The following is a 20662-nucleotide window of genomic DNA, read 5'->3' on the forward strand; positions in this document are numbered from 1 at the left end:
ACCCTGAGGAAAAGAAGTCATTATCCTAAAAAGATACTTGCACACGCATGTTTATAGCAGCACAATTCACAATAGCAAAATCATGGAACCAACCCAAATGCCTATCAATGAGTGGATAAAGAAACTCTGATTATACACATATATATATGTGTGTATATGATGGAATACTACTCAACCATAAAAAGGAATGAATTAACAGCATTTGCAATGACCTGGATGAGATTAGAGACTACTGTTCCAAGTGAAGTAACTCAGGAATGGAAAACCAAACGTTGCATGTTCTCACTGATATATGCGAGCTAAGCTATGAGGACACAAAGGCATAACAATGATACAATGGACTTTGAACACTTGTGGCGAAGTGGGGGATAAAAGACAACAAATATGGTGTAGTGTATACTGCTCGGGTGACGGGTGCACCAGGTTCTCATAAATCTCCAATGAAGAACTTACTCATGTAACCAAATACCACCTGTACCCCAATAACTTATGGAAAAATAAAACTAAAAAAAATAAATAAATAAAAATGAATCAGGGAGATGTCTATGTTGAAAGCTGTAAATACTAAACTCCTATGAAGAGCAAAAAAAAAAAAAAAATACTGTATCAAGCAAAATTAAATAAGAGAAAGAAATCATAGGCATCCAAAGGAAAAAGTTATATCTCTCTGCTTGCAGACAATGCAATCTTTCATGGAGTAAAACCTAAAGACTCTGGCATAAGCTGTTAGAACGAACAAACAAATTCAGTAATTCTGCAGGATACAAAATTAACATGTGAAAAATCAGTATCACTTCCACACTATCCAAAAAAGAAATTTAAGAAAATCTCATTAACAATAGCTACCAAAAAAAGGTAAATACTTACAAATAAATTTGACCAAAGAAGTACAGCCTGTACACCATACTGTGAAAACTATAAAACACTGATGAAAGAAATGGAAGAAGACACAATTACATGGAAAGATATCCTAACTTTATGGATTGAAAGAATATTGTTAAGACCAGGTGCAGTGGCTCACGCCTGTATGAACACTGAGGAAATAAATGGAAGAAGACACAATTAAATGGAAAGATACCTTAACTTTATGGATTGAAAGAATATTGGTATGGCCAGGCGCAGGGGTTCATGCCATATGGAATCTGTAATCCCAGAACTTTAGGAGGCCAAGGTGGGCGGATCACTTAAGCTCAGAAGTTTGAGACCAGCCTGGACAACACGGTGAGACCCCATCTCTACAAAAAATACAAAAATTAGCCAGGCGTGGTGGCATGCACAGATAGTTCCAGCTACTCAGGAGGCTGAGGTGGGAGGATCACTTGAGCCTGGAAGGTAGAGGTTGCAGTGAGCTGAGATCACACCACTTGCACTTCAGCCTGCGTAACAGAGGAAGACTCTGTCTCAAAAAAAAAAAAAAAGAATATTGTCAAAATGTCCAGACTACCCAAAGTGACCTACAGACTGAATGCAATCTTGATCTAATGACACTTTTCACAGAAACAGAAAAAACAATCCTAAAATTCATATGGAACCACAAATAACCCCAAATAGCCAAAGCAGTCTTGAGCAAAAAGAACAAATCCAGAGGCTTCACATTACCTAATTTGAAAATCCACTATCAAGTTACAGCAATCAAAACAGCATGGTACGGGCATAAAAGCACACACACAAACGGAACAGAAGAGTGAACCCAGAAGTAAATCCACACATTTACTGTCAACTGATTTTCAATAAAGACACCAAGAACACAAAATGAGGGAGGATAGTCTCTTCAATAAATGGTGCTGGGGAAACTGGTTACCTACATGCAGAAGAATAAAATTAGATCCTCATCTAAAAACATACACAAAAATCAACTCAAACTGCATTAAACACAAACATAAGACACGAAATTGCAAAACTGCTAGAAGAAAACAGAGGGGAAAAGCTCTATGAAATTGGTTTGGATAATAATGTTTTGGATATGACCCCAAAAGAACTGGCAACAAAAGCAAAAATAGACAAATGGGATTACAATAAACTAAAACACTTCTACAGAGCAAAGAAAACAATCAACAAAGTAACAAGTATACAGAATGAGAAAATATATTTGCAAACCATATATCTGCAAAGGGGTTAATATCTAAAATATACAAGGAACTCAAAAAACAAGTAACATAATTTTTAAAATGGGAGGTTTTCAGGTCATGAGAGCCTCATCCTCAGGAATAGATTAACGTCATTATGAAAAGGGCTTGCAGGATTGGGAGTCAATTCTAACTACATGACATATTGGAAAAGGCAATACTATAGACAGAGTAAAAAGTTCCGTTGTCAGAATGGTTAAGATAGTAAATTTATATATATTTAACCACTACTACATACACATATCAGTAAAAAGAACGGGAAGAAAAAAATTAGTTATTAACAGGGATTATGGAGAGAGATGAACAGGAGGTGCACAGGGGATATATAGGCAGTGAAACTAATCTGGATGACACCATAATTTTGGAGACATGACATTATACATTTGGCAAAACCTATGAAACTGTACAACATAAAGAATAAATCCTAATGTAAACTACGAACTTTAGTTAACTATAATGTATCAATATTGGTTCATCAATTATAATAAATGTAGACCACCAATGCAAGATATTAGTAAGAATAAACTGAGAGCTGTTGGTAGTGTCAGGGAGGTGGGAGATTATGGGAATTCTCTGTACTTTGTGTTCAATTCGTCTGTAAATTTAAAACTGCACTGAAAAATAAAGTCTATTAAGACATTATCACTAATCAACTTTATAAATATGTCATGCAATAAATAACTAAATAGCAATGCCAGAGTACATACCAACCAATTGTATTGAATAATCCATAAATTATTTCAAAAATATGCAGTCTTTAGGATTTCTCAATTTTCAAAAAACATGAATTTATAACTAAAAATGACAGGAGTCCTAGAGATTTAAAATAGTACCAAGAGATAGTGAAATAGATAACATAAATCCATATTAACCATTTATTATTAGGCAAGATTTTATTTCTCAGAGATTTTCCTACTATATGATCATTATATAAATGTCAAAACTATTTTCAATTTATTAATTTTGGATGAAAATCTTCCCTACATAAATATTAAATATTTCCCAGTCTTTCATTAAAAAGTATGCTTTAAAAAATGTTCCTCTTGTCAATTAGTTTATTAAATTCCTACACTGATATATTTTAAAATGTACTGAGGCAGACACGGCAATCTGTCCTCACATTAAATGACCCTTGATGATGCTTTCTGGGTTTGTGTGCGTGTGTGTTTCCCTCTCAGACAAGTTATCTTTCTTACTGCTTACAACGATTTATTTGTTTTATAATTAAATATGTATCTTATAATTATGTGTCTTATAATTAAATATGGGAGGTACAAACAATCACTTTGGAACTTTATCATAAATGAGGGCAAACAGGCAATCACCAGAGTTTGTAAGGCAGGAGGAAGAAGGCAGAAAGATTTCTCCTCCAAAACAAAATTACTTGAGACATATTCTTACCGTATATCTAATAATTAGAATATACGGTAAGCTGAACTTACTGTAAGCTGTTACTTAAAGCTATCCCATTTATATAAAACCTTAAGTGTTAACACAATAAAGATCTGAAATTCAGATCAGAATACAAGTTCAATTTTTATTTACCAATATACATAAAATGTTACTTTTCTTACTCAGTAGTAACCACCATCACCAAATAAATAATACCCAAAGTCTACTTAATGTAGGTAAATCCTCAGAAAATGAATTTACTTTGGATATTACGTCCAATGGTAGAAATGACCGTTTCTGGAGATACACAGTAATATCAAATATAACTGGTTACTTTTTCCACTCAGAATGAAATTCAAATGTGGATAAAACAGAGGGAAAATATCTGATCATAGTCCTTACTAAGATTTCTGCTAAAATATTTCATGCTTGGGCACTAAACCGAGTGAACTCTAAAAGAGAGAACATTTCTGTGAATAATAAGTACATAAATCTTAACATCTTATTAGTAATAATGAAAAGTAAATAAATTAAATGTTGAGATTTAAGACAATTTATAGATGGACTCTAATCAAGATTATTTGGATTCCAACCTCATCCTAAAAGGACTTTAGGGTGACACACAATATAATGATTATATGATCAAGATGACTTGTATGCTCCAATTCAAGAGCTGGTTAGTACATACCATAGACATGATCTTTCACATAACAATAAACTATTATAAGAAAATTTCCAAATACTTCAAGAATTATAATATATAAATAAGAAACATGATCCTCATTATTACAAGTCATTCTTGCCTGTTCTATAAGAGGAGTGGGCAAACCACTATGGCAGCTTCCCAGGTTTTTTGGTTTTGTTTTTTGAGACAGGGCTTTGCTCTGTCACCCAGGCTGTAGTGCAGTGGCAAGAACACAGCTCACTGCAACTTGCACCTCCTTGGCTCAGGTGATCCTCTCACCTCAGCCTCCCTAATAGCTGGGACCACAAGTGCATGTCACCATGCCTGGCTAATTTTTCTTTTCCTTTTTTTTCTTCTGGTAGACATGGGGTCTTGCCATGTTGCCCAGGTTGGTCTTGAACTCCTGGGGGTAAGTGATCCTCCCACCTTAGCCTCCCAAAATGCTGGGAATATAGGTGTGAACCACCATGCCAGGCCACAACTTCCTGTTTTTGTAAATAAAGTTTTACTGGAATTTAGCCATACTCATTTGTTTACTCATCATCTGCTTTCAGACTGCAATGGCAGAGTTGGGTAGTTAACAGAAAATCCTATGGCCCACAAAGCCAAAATATTTACTACCTGGCCCTTTAGAAAAAGTGTGTCAATTCCTGGTAGGGCATCAACTAGTATTATACAAATTCAAAATTAATACTTTGTACATAGAGATGTAGTCTTCTGATCATTAAAATATTGCTTATAAAGTGTAATGTAGTAGTATAAACAATTTAGTAGTATTAGTACAGTTTTAGTAGTATAAATAATTCAGTAATAGTAGTACAATATAATAGTATTTAATGTAAATAAACTTTTTAAGGCATTTGTACATATATTCCAGAAACATACAGCTAAGAATACACAAATGACATACCAATAACAGATGCTTGTTTTGATCCTCTAAAAATTTCTAGCCTCGAGTTACCATAATACAAACTTACAATTCTTAAAGTTAAGATTTTCAAAAATATTTTACCATCTTCAATTTATATTTGCCATATACAAACAAACTGTGAAAACTAGCCATTTTCTTTACTGTGAATAAAATTTAAAGAATAAAACTATAAACTAAAATCTAAAATTGCTCTGTGTAGCCCAAGCTATTCATATTCACTCATTTTTTAAAATTTATTTATATATGAATTTTCCTCACCTGATTTCCATTCGAAATCAAATTTCTGTACCCCTTAAACATAAAATGGTTTACCTTTCAGAATTCACTGTTTAAACTGAAAAATAGTGAAATAAATGCCTATATATTTTTACTTATATTCACCAATTAACATTTTGACACATTTATTTTACAAATGTATTTATTTTATGAATGTATTTAATTAAATTTTATTAATTCAGCTCATATCTCTTTTAAGACTATGGGTATTGTCCTACAAAAACACAATAGCATTATCACATCTAATCACATAGTGATTACACTATCACATTATCACATAGTATCGTCGCTATCCAGTCCATATTCCAAGTTTTCTCAAATATCCTAAAAGTGACCTATGTAGCTCTACTTTCAATCTAGAAACCAATCAAGTTTCACATCCATGTTAATTTCTGACAGGCAAGCACCAGATCTTTCTCTAAACAATCTATTTGTATATAATACATTCTCTCTTCTATCCATAAACTTGTTCTCTTGAAAAGTGATAGGAACACAATTTCCCTACTACTTACCTGCCAGAATCATTCAGCAATGGAAGGATAATGTGATAACGATAGAGAAAAACTGATTTTCCAATTATTTCTACAGAATCTGTTTTCCCTATGAAGCTAGAAAAAAAATTGTAATCTCACCTTAGATGGTTAAAAGATACTATAAATAAATACCTAAGAAACATTCATTAATCAGCAAGTAAAAAGTCTTGTGACCTCCCAGTTCCCAAGAAGTTTTAATATTGTTACCACTAATAACTTAATAAGAATCATGAATAATTATCCAAATACAGCATTTTATAAAAAGAAACAATTAACATTTTAGTAAAGTCTAGAGTGATCTCTACTGGTCACTAAAAAAGCTAGTTTTAGAAAACTAGAAATACTTATTTTTAAACATATTCAAACAATTTTATAGTTCATTAAGCTGAATAAAGTTTTAATCATCCCATAAAAAGACTGGATGACATGTAAATTATGCCTATGCATTAAGAAAGAGACTTCTTCAGGAACTAGTTTCAATGCTTTCAAGCTTCTCCTAAAGTGTAAAACTTACATTTTAAACAATGCTTTATTATACCAATATTATAAGAATACATACTTTTATAATTTTCTAATATTAATATAATTAAAATATATGAATATTTTAACATTTCTCTCCTGACTTCCTTAATCTTAAAAGGAAAATTAGTGCAAGTTTTCACTGCTATGCTTTCTGAGAAATTGAGATTTCCAATGGGAATACTGTCAAATATATAAAAACAAAAAGATCAGTATTCTAGCACTTCATTTTCAATATATTTTCTATATTGTTAATTATGCTTGAACTCAAGGTATTTTCCACCCTAAGTTATACACAAGGCCTAACAAATAGAGACCTAAATCTGCAATCGCCTTTACTGAAACCAATGAAAAATCTATACACAGTAATGAAACTGGCATGCAAATAAAAGAACTGTCAAGACATGTATTCCTAAAAATAAGCCTACAATAACTATTTTAAAGGCTGTGTGTGGTCTCGCCCATATATTTTGGCAAGATGCACTTTCTCCAACCACAGTTAGATTCATCCAAAAGCAGTGGCACTGGAGAGCCTCTGTCTCACCTGTCAAAGTTGAAGAACGTTGTTCCAAAGACCACCATGAGTCCATGGAGAAAAGCCACAGTGCTACAGCTGTTATTGATAAGCAGTTTCTAAAGGAGAAAAAACTTCAAACAATTAAGCAAATCATCCTTAATAGAGATACAGACAGACATACGATGATATTCATGTTTAAATGATGAGATGACAATTACTATGTTGATTGTGAAACAAAACACTGACAAGTTATATACTGGAATGCTCAGAGGGGAATCCTTCATAAGTAACACTAACTTACAATCTTTTCTATTCTTCCTCTAACTGAACTTGTATACATTAGTTATCAATTCAAACATTCTATTACGTTCCCTTATTTAAACCTTAAACAACCTCCTTTATAAAACCTCAAAATTCATCTAAATTATTAAGTTATTAAATTCATCAAAATTGCTGAAGTCTGACAGTTAAGAGCACAGTGGATTAAGATTTACACACGGAAACCTTAAATATATTAAAACACAATTTTTTTAGAACATGCCTTAACATGTTTTTTCAACCACATTATAAACGCGGTTCACATTTTTGCTTTAGACTAACCTCGCTACAGTAAAGCACATAGACTGATGGAGCAAGCTATTAACATAAAGAACAAGAAAAACAATTACTTGAAAAAGACATATGCCTCAGTGGACAATTCAAGTCCTACCCCCAACTTTGCAATAAAAGACATCTTAAAACAAATTGTAACAAAATATACATGACTATATTAAAAGTTTAGATAATGACAATGAATATCTCTAACTTATTTTTCCAAGTGACAATATCCTCTGATCCTATTTAACACTAAAACAGTTCAATTGAAAGAGAGGAGATTTTCCTTGTACACCTTTTCCAAGAAAGCTAGTATACAAAAGATTCTCATTATAAGACAGTTTTACCTACAGCCATGTTCCATAGCACAAAGTTACAGCAGTGCTCCAACATATACAATAATGTCCTGCAGTCTCATTTACTATATTCTCTAAGTACAAAGGTTCTAAAAAGATTACTTTCACTTCTCCCTAGATACGTTAAATAGCATAGCTGGGATATTATTTTTCTTTGGTTTTGTCAGTAGCATGTTTGATAAAAATTTTATTAAGTGGTAGTGTATGTAACATTGCATTGTGGGTAGTAGTTTCCTGCTTTAGTCTAGCCACATCCTCAGCTGTCACAAGAGCATGTTTCCCATATTTTCTGCAAGTTCTCGCCTTTTTTTATTATTACAAAAATGACAGCATTCGAAGATGAATTGTTCTAATAATTACAAGAAACCTGAATTATTTATACAGCTACATTAAACAAGTATGGATCACTATGCACTTCAAAGAATACTCAAAGAAAAAAACAAAGTAATCCTCATAATTAGTGTTAATGCTATGTGAACAATGTATTAAAGTAAATTAGCATAAAAGGATTCAAGAAACAATTAAAAACAGCTAAAAGAAATTCTCTATAATCACATGCCAATACTATCTAACAACTGAGGTATCACATACCAGTATATAAGAATTTGTAATGAATGTTAAGAGCTCCAAATCTAGCAAGTACTCATTAGTGAGGATTAATGTTAATATCCCCTACCATAACTTAAGAATCTACTTTGAGCCTGTATAGAAATGAGGGAAAAAAGGAAGAGAAACCAAAAAAGCCTGAAGGAGAAAGAAAGGGAAAGAGGAGGAAAGGGGGAGACAGGTAGAGGGAGAGAGAGAGGGAGAGGGAGGGAGGGAGAGATTGACTTAGTTTTTCTCTTCTGGCATCCAATTTCCACATAATCTCACATTTACACAGCTGCTAAAACTAATCAAATGAAGTTGTTCAAACAATCAGGGAAATGGTGCTAGTTTGGGTTTTTACATGATCTAATTAAACTGAGAAAAATACTCTCATTACAAAAAGTACTACAAAACAATGCCTTGTATACATACAGAATCAGACAAATGTGCATGTACTTGTGTACATAAACATATACCCCATCAAACAAGGAAATGGAATATTGCACAGTCACCATAATTTAACAGATAAAACTATACATATTTTACTAACAGAAGTAATCAATACAAGGCCAAATAGATGTCATATAAGCTTAAACAGCTATACATCAAATCCAAAAAAAGAAAGTGTCCAAAAAAAGGAAAATAAGAAAAGATAGTCACACACCAAGATGAAACAATAAATTAAAAATTTCCTTCCTAAAACCTCATAATCAGAACATTTTAAGCCAAATTAGGATCTCTGCAGTTTAAAAATTCCTCCATCAAACCACTTTCTCCTTTGATTTTCAATTAAAAGAATTAGCAGCAAATGAAAGAATAGAATAAAAGAATAGAATTAGCAGCAAATAAGTCTAAAACAATCCTTAAAAACATGCATAGAAATGAGCACAATATTGATAAAGTAGATAAAGTAAAATTAATGTATTAAAATATGATCATTAGTTAAGAAAATAAAAAATTACTCAAATGGTTACAATGAAGACATAAGTAGCATTTAAACACAAATACCTTGGTATTTCAAAAAGTTCAATCAATTCTGACACATTCTATTAACTACAAAGTAATGGAGAAGCAAGATACCAACAATTTCTTTGAAATTGATTTCAAGATCAAAACTATATTTCATTTCCATGGCATTAAAATACATGATTTATACAGTATATCTAAACTTGCTGCTTACTTCAAAACAGCAAATACTAACATGTCCCCAAAGAGGATAAAATTTTATGGGTCTTTGAAAAGCAAAAAATAAAAATAAAAATAAATCTGTGGTTTTCAATTTCTGATTATAAGCATGGTTTAAATCTATAATCAAGAGCTTTATTTGCATTGACTTTTCTAAACCATTATCTCTTCACCACATGTAGTAAGCTATTTCTAATGAAAAACACTGTTAATTATCAAATGTGTACCAATTATCAAATGTGCATCAGTTATCATTGTTGTTTTTTAAATTTTTACAACAAAGTAATATTTGCTCCAAAGAGGATATATTTTCATTTTAGGAAAAAAATTCATGTGGATAATGAATACACAAACTTGAAAGCACATGATTTCACTTTCTCCTGCTAGAATTTGATAGGCTTCACGCAGGACAAAAAGTGCATATATAACAATATATACTAAACTCTCATGCATTAAGAATAATGATCCTGGCCCAAAAATAACATGCAGGAGGATTACCTGCAAAAAGTGAACAGGTAATTAAATGACAAATAGATATTAAACATTACTCAATTTCTTATCAGGTCAATTTGAAAAGCCAAAGTTTGCATAAAGAAGATTTTAAGGAAGAAAATAATCAGCAAAATGCTGGGTTTATAAGATGTTTCAGTGAATACTAATGTAGAAACTATTATAAGCTTATTTGAAAAGAAGAAAACCATTTGCTTATCATACTACAGCAGCTACCTACATATTTTCAAGTAACTGATTCTATTATATGTACACATGAAACTGTTTGGAAATCCCACAAGCTATATGGACAAAACCCTCCTTTTGTTTACTTTGGATACTAATTAGAGATACAGATAATATGGATATAACTTATTTATAAACAAAAAAAAATTTTTCTCTCCTTCGCATGAATAACTAACTGCACGTTAAATGAAAGCTTTTACCTTTCAATGTAAAACCTGTTTACACGTACAATTAGGCATGATAAATCCATAGCTAAAATAAAACACCAAAATGTATTTCTGGTTTTTTATCACTAAAAGTTTATTCTGAAAAAGTTCTGGACATTTGAAAAATAAAGGACTAGAATCATTCCCATATCCTACCAGTGTATTTCGGGAAAATCAAATTTTCTGTAAAGAAACTTATGCACATATTTGTACAGTCATTGTGATCTAATATGAACCAAAAGCAGATAATGAATAGCACTAGGAAGAACACAGAGATATTTTAGTTCTGACACCCTCCTGTCTCCCCAGCCCTTACCTCCTTGTACATTCCAAATAATCTTTTGTAATTCACTGTCTCCGCCCACCCCATTTACTTTATGCCACTCCTAGTTACTGTCACACTAGGAAGAAGTCTAACATGCAGATTTAGAGTGGCGTGGATAAATGGCAAAAAATGCCTAGAAAATTGGTCTGTTCGCCTTTATAATTTTTGTTGAAAAATACTCCATCGCTCCCAACTGATGAAAACAGGAAGCTCTATTCATAAATATAAAATTCACTGCCTATGATAATCATCCTAATAAGAAAATGAGTTCTATACATACTTGTCCAAAGGGGCAAAAAACGAGATAGTTTCCCAAAGATGTTTCCAATTTTCTTCTGAATCAGAATTAGCAAATCGAGACGACTAACATACTCTGTCTGTGGGCATAATTCCTTACTACACACAGCATTTTGTAATTTATTTCAAAGCTTCCATTAGAAACAAACAAAAAAAAAGCTTCTGTTAACCCACTCTATTCTAAGCTCATAGAATCTAATACTGAACAATCTACATTACAACATAAGCGTTTTACTTTATAGAAGATCTGCTATCAGAAACTCTGTTAATGTCTAAACTATTTAAAGAACTATATAAACTGAATACACTTCCATGAAAGACAAAAAATATCACAATCATAAAGAAAACTAAGATTCATCCAATAAACTATATTACAATTCCTGTCATTCATTTTTTAAAGATCTTCAAACTAGGCATGAGATAATGGTACACATGAAACATTACATTTAATCTTTATTGTAAAGGCCGCCACCTAATATATTGATAATAAACTAGACAGATGTGATTTAAAATTTGTAAAAGAATGCCCAGACTAACACTTTCATGACAGGCAATTATAGTCAAGCCTAGCAAGCAGTTTGCAACCAGACCTTAAGGTAAACTTTTTTTTACAATGAGTTACAGATTCACAAGTTTAAGAAGACAAGAAAAAGGAAAACAGAAGGAATCCAGCCACCCAGCAAATATGAAGCAGACCCCAGAATGTGATACAGTCCAAAGATGTGAATTATTGTAAATCATCACTGTTGTTCAGAATTTCACACAGACTCTTGAGCCAATTTTGTTCATTTTTCCACAGACACAATAATGAACTAAAAAGAGGCGGCAAAAAGGCAGGGGTTGAGGGGGGAGTAGAAAGGAAAGCCCTTAGCTGCAGAGCTCTGCTCTACAAATGCTTAACCTTACAGGAGTTTGGGATCCTTCAGCATTTGTATTCTATCCAAATCCTCATGAGTCACAAAAATTAAAAAGCTATATCCTTCTGGATGCCAGGAAAGGCCTTACCACAAGCCTTTTGTGAGAGAAAGAGAGAGAGAGAAAGAGCAAGGGGGAAAAGCCACAGTGGTAGGCAGTCCCACTTTACTTAGAGTACTGTGAGGTCACAAACCACATGATTCTGCCTCTCCAGTAATAGTGCTTGCAAAAAAAAGGAGTTTTAAAGCTTTTGCTTTTTTGGATTGTGTGAATGCTTCATTCGCCTCACAAACAACCACAGAACCACAAGTGCGGTGCAAACTTTCTCCAGGAGGACAGCAAGAAGTCTCTGGTTTTTAAATGGTTAATCTCCGCAGGTCACTACCAGCCACCGAGACCAACAGAGTCAGTGAGTGCTCTCTAACCACAGTCTATGCAGTAATAGTAGGTCCTTCAAATATTTGCTCATTCTCTTTTTGTTTTGTTTCTTTGCTTTTCACATGTTACCAGCTACATAATTTCTTGACAGAAAAAAATAAATATAAAGTCTATGTACTCCAGGCATACTGTAAAACTAAAACAAGGTTTGGGTATGGTTTGTATTTTCAGTTTAAGGCTGCAAGCAGTATTTACAACAGAGGGTACAAGTTCTATCTGAAAAAAAAAGGAGGGACTATGGCATCAAACAGCCTCTTCAGCACAGTGACACCATGTCAGCAAAACTTCTTTTGGGGTAAGTGTTACCATTTTTAAAATCCTGTAAGATATGAACCTGTTAAACATAAAGGTGTGATTCTTTGATAAACTGCTAGCTTTTCCAAATAGTATATTAAAGATCCTAATAATGCTATCTTATTGCATTAAGAATTGAAAAATGAAATTTCTGTATATATTTGCATTTGGTATCTGTAACGTATCTAATTTCCAAAGTAATGACTTGAAATAGACAAAACTAAATTATCTCACATTGATCAAAATGTTTTCTAGAGTTATAGAAGTGAGGATATGAAAACAGAAAAATAAACAGTTTAATACTCTCATTAACCCTCACCAGAAGAAAAGTCAGATTCTAAATTTAATCAAAGCATTATAAATTATTGACTCCAGCAGCTCCCAATATTTGAGCAAACTTCAAAAAGGAAGCAATTTTACAAAATAACAGACCACAGAATTATCTCAACATTATGGTCTACCATGTATAACACAGAAATAAACCTGTAGTACAGTTAACATTTTAACCAGCTCAACTGAAAGAAATCTACTTATAAATTTAAACTGTATCCTATCTAAATAAGTTTGTTTCTAAACAACTTTATATAAATAGACATTCAGCTGAAATAAAATTATGATAAGTACATCACAGCCATTTTCATAGTTGCCCAGGATATTAAAAAGTTCATGGAAGTATTTTAAAACTTACATGCAACTGCATTTTTCTATATAATTTTAATTTTACATCTACACACTGTTATCCATAGACCTTGTTATAAACACACAGCAAACACTGAAACATCTAAGATTCTTTTAATCACATTCTTGGACCTACCAAAATGAGTAACTGCTGTTTAGCCTCATGAAAAATAAAGCTCCATAAGGACACCCCGTATGATTTTTAAAAGCCACAACCATTAAACCACGCTGGACTTTAAAAGAAGCAGGCATAATCTAGTCCCTTAATATTTAATTTCAAGTTAGTGTTGATACAGATATGTAAATGACTTTAACATTCATCAGCTGATGTGTTATTATAGCAAAATAGCTAAACACACTTACAAGATTCTCTTTATGATGTCCAACATGTTCCAGCTACAAGGCAAGTTTTTAAAAAATTTTTTTGTATCATTTAAAATAAATCTTTTTGCTGTGTACATCTATATTAACTTTGCTTTTAACTTACAACTAATGACTGGAGTTTCCTTTACTCCTCCTACTTCACACATTTTCACTGGATACTACTAGATAATCAGTCTTAGTTTAGGTCAAACAGAAAGAATTAAACCTGAAGGGAGGAAAAAAAGGTTTCTCTTACAGGGTGAGGAAATGTACTTTGTATTTTACAAAAAAATGTAAAATTGCTGTAGTGACTCCCTCAATAGCTGTAAGTGGGCCCCCTCAGTTATAATATACACAATATAATAATTACAGATTAATTTAAAATTTTAATGATGGGTACTAAGTTTTACTCTAAAAATTTCTATATTAAGGAAGCAGGACATAAATACAGCTAGACTACATTACAATACATAGCATAATTATAGCTTATACATCGAAAGTTTGTTACTACTACCCAAGAGATAAAAGGAAAAAGAATGGTTAAAACTACTGTTACACAGAGGGATAACTTGAAACAGGGATAACAGAGATATCAAGGAGGTATAACAGAGGCAGTTAAGTTACTCTTTCACAGTATCACTCTGTTTAACTATTTATTTTAAATACATTTTAAAAACCAGATCAGGAACAACACAAGTTTCAAAAAATTCTTCAGTATTAGAAGTAAAGCTATCACGAAGAATATGCTAAAACTCTCACAAAGAATGTATTAAACTGCTTCTTATTCTATCATAACAGGGATCTTATATTTCTGTAACATTCTTAATAACTATTCTACATTAAAATTTCCAAAACTTGACAGGATTCTAAGCAAGGCACGGTAGTGAACCTCTTTTTTTTTTCCCAACATTACAACCAATTCTTCCTCTTTTGAAAAGTGGGCTGCACCTTCCCTCCCCCCCAACCCCTAAACAGTATCTTAAAGCCTGAATAGAGAACTTAACGTGAACCCACTACCTCAGACTAATTACAGGTGAGTAGTGGACATCATGTATATGTTATCATCACATTGCAAACATTTCCCCATTCTATAATCTATGCAAAGTCTAAAACCTCACTTCAGGCTTTAGATTTTTATATAATGATTATCACAACCACCTAATGAAATGTCTTAAGTATGTGCCCCAATTTTGTAAAATAGTTAAAGTTTAGAATTTTCCTAGGTGAGGAACAAAGCACACATTAACAATTGCCTCACCTCAAATATAATGACTGAAGCACGTGTGTGTGTGTGCGCGCGCATGCATGCTAAGGAATATGTCTCAGTGTCCTTGATCTCTCAGCATACTTCACTTTGAGTTAATCAAAAATTTTCAATCTGTACTACTTAAAATCTGTCCATCATTTATCATAAATATAGCTTGCTGAAAATCACAGATGTGACTCAGAGTATCTTAAAATTAATAACTCATGAAAATATATCAGCTAACTGATTATCTACATAAAATCTTCGTAACTGCAAGAACATGATGTGTGAACACTGATTTCCAAAACAGCAGTTGTGGTCCATATCAATAATATTTTCATAGTTTCAAGATTTAGTAGTGACAAAGTTTTATAGCTTCTTTTTAAAATACAGAGCTTAATTCCAAAATCTAGGGAGCAGAATTACAAAGTTAAGAACAAACACAGAAAATCACTCTAACACGTATCAAAAGCTAAAAATGTCAAAGTAATTCCCAAAGACTCATATAAATTATTTTAAATTATAATAATCCTAATTTTACATTACAAACTGTTAAAAATTTTAAATTTTAAATTTTATTTTTAAAAAATGTTTTGAAATGGAAAACACTGAAAAGAAACTGTAGAAAAAGATCTAGCTGGTCTGTGTGACCCTGCTGATCAGTCAGTCTCTATATCACAAGGCATGAAATACACATGATTACATTATAATATATTTTAGCTATTTTAAAAGAACAAAATATTAATTTATTCAATTACACTCTTCCAGCTAACAACTGATAGTCTGACTTGTTTAAATCAGTCATGCTAAAGTTAAATTCAGTAAGATAGAAATGTTCCAGCTTGTTAAAAGAACACTGAAATATTTGATGGTTAAATAAACTGCAGGGGCGGGGGGAGCTAACTCATTGAAGGCGCTAAGATTTTATCAAACACACAGAATTAATCTTTATTGAATAGAACCATTCACAAATCAAAACTCACTGTACTCCAATACTTTAAAGCAGCGCTAATCAATTACAAACCTTTTCTAGTGCTTCAAAATTCATGTGCTTTCAATTTTACACACTGGTGGTCCTCAAGTACTGTATTGGGGCTGAGTTAAGACATTCTGTATCACAACTTTTTTTTCAACAAATATTCATCTAGAGGGCTCCCCCCACCCCCGGCCCAAGAACTGCTCACGTGAAAACTGTGGTAATATTTTTATACTGTACTTCTTTGTTGAAGCAAAAGGTTAGGGGTTACCTAAATACCTCAACTGTATATATATATAAAAAAGGAAAAGGTAAGTATTCATAGAAAAAAATCCAATGGGACTAGATTATTTATTTTTGCATTTCTCATGATTAATGATGCACCCGTGCATACTTGAAAATTGATGGCAAAACGGGGTAACATCTCAAATCCCTGTCCAAAGCATACAAATACCAATCTTCCATACTGTTCTAACCTTTGTTCTAGGATACTAAGATATGACAACTCTAGTCAGTAGTGAAATCATGCAAAAGCTCATCAAATGCATTAAAATTGCAAATACTACCTAACAAAAATCTTTAGACATGTTTATATGAAGGATTCACTGAAACAGTCTACCTCTACAGCATCTATTAAAAATATATAAAAACATGTGACCAAATAGACAAATACCATCAACTCAGTGTGAAAAAAATCCTTCCTGCAAATACTAAAATTGTAATTATGGCAAAGCAAAACTGTTTTTTCTAGTCACTCACATGCCAGACATTATTAATCAGGTACTAGCAAATCCAATGGTAATTTAAGCAGAGACTTCCCAATAGGTTACCTTAATGTACTATTTTTTTCTCCTACACCAATGAACTCTGCAACTTCCACTAAAGATAGATAAAATTCTGCCTCTCCCCACCCACCCCCCAAAAATCATAAAACTCCCATAATAAAGAGAACAATGAACTCCAATACTTGGTATTTTCTAAATAATAAAATATTCTAACTGTCTACAGTATGTGAAAATTCTTCATCAAAACTGAGATGTTTAATATTTTAAAACAAATCTTTAAAAGAAGTCTCACATAATGAAATTATAAACCTTAATATAATCTCTTGCCATTTCAAAAAGATTATGAAATTCACTGGATATATATTTTGATTCATGTGTTACAATTCAAAAAATAACAGGGAAATTCTATACCTTATTAAAAGGGAGTTTCCTTACATTTTTAACCACAGTCAACCACAAGCTTTTGTCCATTCAACAGCACATACACATGAAGCAGACCATACATTCCCATACAACTGTTTTAAGACCCGTATAGCAATTGAGATTAAGTACTCTTTTATTATATTGTATACAATATCTTCACTTTATGTAGAATTCTTAGGAATTTCCTCCCCTTTATGCTATTTATTAAGGGCACAGGACTCAAGATTTGGAACATTGTTGAGTGGAAGTAAGCAACATGTTATCAAACACTTTAGGCTTTGTTGTTACTGCTGAATAGAGAGAAGCCTAACCTAAAGCAAAGTTTTTCGTAAAGACTAATAAATAGAAACTGCATCGTTTAAAACATGATATAAAAACAATCATTTTTTATATAATTTACCCTGATATAAAAAAAAATGCCCAAATAAGATAAGCTGTAGAATTAAAACAGGCCTTTAAAGGCTAGTTGCTACATAAGTACTTAATACATGCAGAGAAAAAAAAAATGTTATTCATGCACTTCCTCTACTCTATATTCTTGTTAATACTCATAAATCCAATATACACCCAAGGAACAAAAATCATACCTAGGATGACTTGAGATCTAAATAAAAGATAAATGTTTACCTTGATTAGATGATTTTCATCTTTTAAATCAACTGCCCATAAAACAAGGAAATCTCCGACATACAGACATATGCAATTTTCGATAATGTTTGAGATGTTTAAAAACTATCATACTGATGTTAGAAAATTTACCAAGTTAACATTATTCTCAGAACTATATTTAAGATTATTTTGGTAAACAGTTTAAAGACTTTTTTATCTCCACTACTCCTACTGCCAATTCTCTTAATTACACATTAGAGTTACATCAGATTAGTGACATTTCTAAAAAGGTGTATCTAAATATCCCTATGTAAGGCAAATAATTTTTACCACAAAGTCAAATAAGGTAATTTTATTTTACATTTCAGTTGCATTGACTTTTTTTTACATCAATTGCGTCTACCAGAATCATTATATACCATAAACTATAAACATATATTTATATAACAGACTAAGTTACAACTCAAGAACTTAAATACACATTTGTAGGTTCCCCTAAATTACATGAACCACACCATTATTTATATATTCCTTATAGTCATGTATCTTACACCTACATCTAATTTATGCTTCAGTAAAAGCAAAAAAAAGGCAAATAAAGGAAAATGCTAGCCACATCACAATAACAATCAATAAGGTTTTAAATACATATATATGCAGTCTTTCTTTAGAAATATCAGAATAATGTGATATTCCACGGAATTTCATATGAACACAGATGTATTTTTATACAGAAACAAAATACGTGTCATATATATTCAACTTAAATTTCTACGTTTGTCTTAACATTTTTACACATGGCATATACACACGAATGAGTGTGAATGTATTCACACCAATGACTACAAAACTTGTAATAATGATTATAAGCCAGGAAAAAAATTGTAAATTATATAACTGAGGTACTATAGTTCTGTCATGAAATATAATCAACATTTTTTTGCATGTATGTTCACAAATGTCAATCTATAAAACCAATTAACAGGGATTACAAGTCTACTAGGAATTTCAAGACTAAAACAATCTTGTAAAATCCAAAATTGTTACTTTCCAGTTATAAACTTAAGTAACAATAATTAAAAACTGATATCAGTTAAACCAAGTATTAGAGTTTATAAGGGCAAATATGAATGGAATTAATTTGCTAATAGATTCCTACTTATAAATATTATCTCAAAGAACAACTCTGGCTTGAAGCTAAACAGGTATATTTTCTCAACGACCATGTAACCTGGGTAAACAACTGAAGCATTGAATTTCTAACTTTTGTATAATAATTGCTAGCATCAACTTTCTTTTTAAATTTCTGTACTGAACTTGCCAGTTTAAGACTTCAAATTCCCAATATAATCTTTAAGTGAAAAGATTTAATTCTACTAAATGATTACAAATTATTTAAATGAATCTAAACAATGTGAATTTACTTTGAAGCTTAAAAGAAAGGATCATCACATTGATTTTACTATGTAATAAAGTATTACATTTTACAACATGTCAACCTACTGCTGTATCACTGTAACTTGATCCTAGAAAATCGATGCATATCAAAAAGGTACACGGTGCAGATTCTCTTTAGTCGATTACAATTTTATTATAAGATACTTTAATGCAAATACAGCTCATTAAAATATATATTTTTTTAGATAAAAGTAAATTCTCATTTTATTTCATAAACGATCAGATTACAGATATCTGTAACAACTGTATAGGATCACAGAAAGGAAACTTCTTTATGCTAACAATCCATATTATACCAATCACTGTGTTTTCCATAAAGCTGATACCTGTGAAAGTACATAAGCATTTCATACTAAGAAGCTAACACCCAATTCAAAAATATTAAGACATCATGAAGTAATCTATGAGAAAACTCCCATCAAGACAACAGCATCTTAACATTATGTAGGGTAAACGGTTACAAAAGATAATCTAATAGGATTAATTTTTTACCTCTCATGAAATCTGTAAAGCATTTTGGTAATTCAGCTTTTGACAAAATGCAGAAAAGCTCTTACAAGAGTCAATGCAAAAATAAAATATTTAAAAAGATAAAACATATGGAGATACTACTTACAAAGACAATGTGCTACAGTGTATTTCTAAAGAAATGTAAATATACAAGTCAATGTACTCCAACTTTTGATCATTAATCCAATCTACTTTCCACAAACTCTTTTTTTCACATTATAAAGTCCAGTGTCCACACAGAATTCTTTATATTCTCCCAGTTTTCAAAACTAAACACATATACATAGTCTTTCTCTCTCTGTAATTTAGAAGGAAAACAACATTTTAAAAACTTTTTACCACTAGTAACCACTTCATTTTAAGTGTTAGCTAGATAAGGACAATGAGTACTGTCAGGAAAGCTTTATTCTTGATTCTGTAGTAAAGATTTAACAATATCCCTCCCTTATAACATGCATAAGCATATTGCCAAATATTTTTGAACACCAATATGACTAGAGAAAACACATGAAGTGGTCTGTTTTTAACATTATCACTCACACGTACCCAGGAAGAAAATTCAGAGCCATGTGCTGATTATTAGGCTTATTTTTATTTTCATAAATATTCTGGTTCTATCAAGACACAAGACACACTAAAATCGGAATCTATCAAAACACACTTAAATATTTTTTAAAACATCAAAATACTTGGCTTAAATTG

The 20662-nt window shown here is 31.8% G+C and overlaps 2 protein-coding genes across 8 annotated transcripts in view; one reads left to right on the plus strand and one right to left on the minus strand.

Annotated features, from left to right (window-relative positions):
- SUPT3H (SPT3 homolog, SAGA and STAGA complex component) overlaps window positions 1-20662 on the minus strand; it is a 527431-nt gene that overhangs the window by 465318 nt on the left and 41451 nt on the right. The window lies entirely within an intron of this gene.
- RUNX2 (RUNX family transcription factor 2) overlaps window positions 12395-20662 on the plus strand; it is a 220738-nt gene continuing 212470 nt past the window's right edge. For 2 of the 4 annotated variants that reach the window (XM_050788256.1, XM_050788259.1), the window contains exon 1: window positions 12541-12913. In XM_050788256.1, coding sequence (XP_050644213.1) covers window positions 12541-12913 — 373 coding nt within the window. Of the gene's footprint in view, window positions 12914-20662 lie in introns of all 4 variants that reach the window. The other 2 variants (XM_050788257.1, XM_050788258.1) reach the window with 2 other exon arrangements.

This window comes from Macaca thibetana, chromosome 4 (assembly GCF_024542745.1).
Source record: "Macaca thibetana thibetana isolate TM-01 chromosome 4, ASM2454274v1, whole genome shotgun sequence".
Taxonomy (NCBI): Eukaryota; Metazoa; Chordata; class Mammalia; order Primates; family Cercopithecidae; genus Macaca; species Macaca thibetana.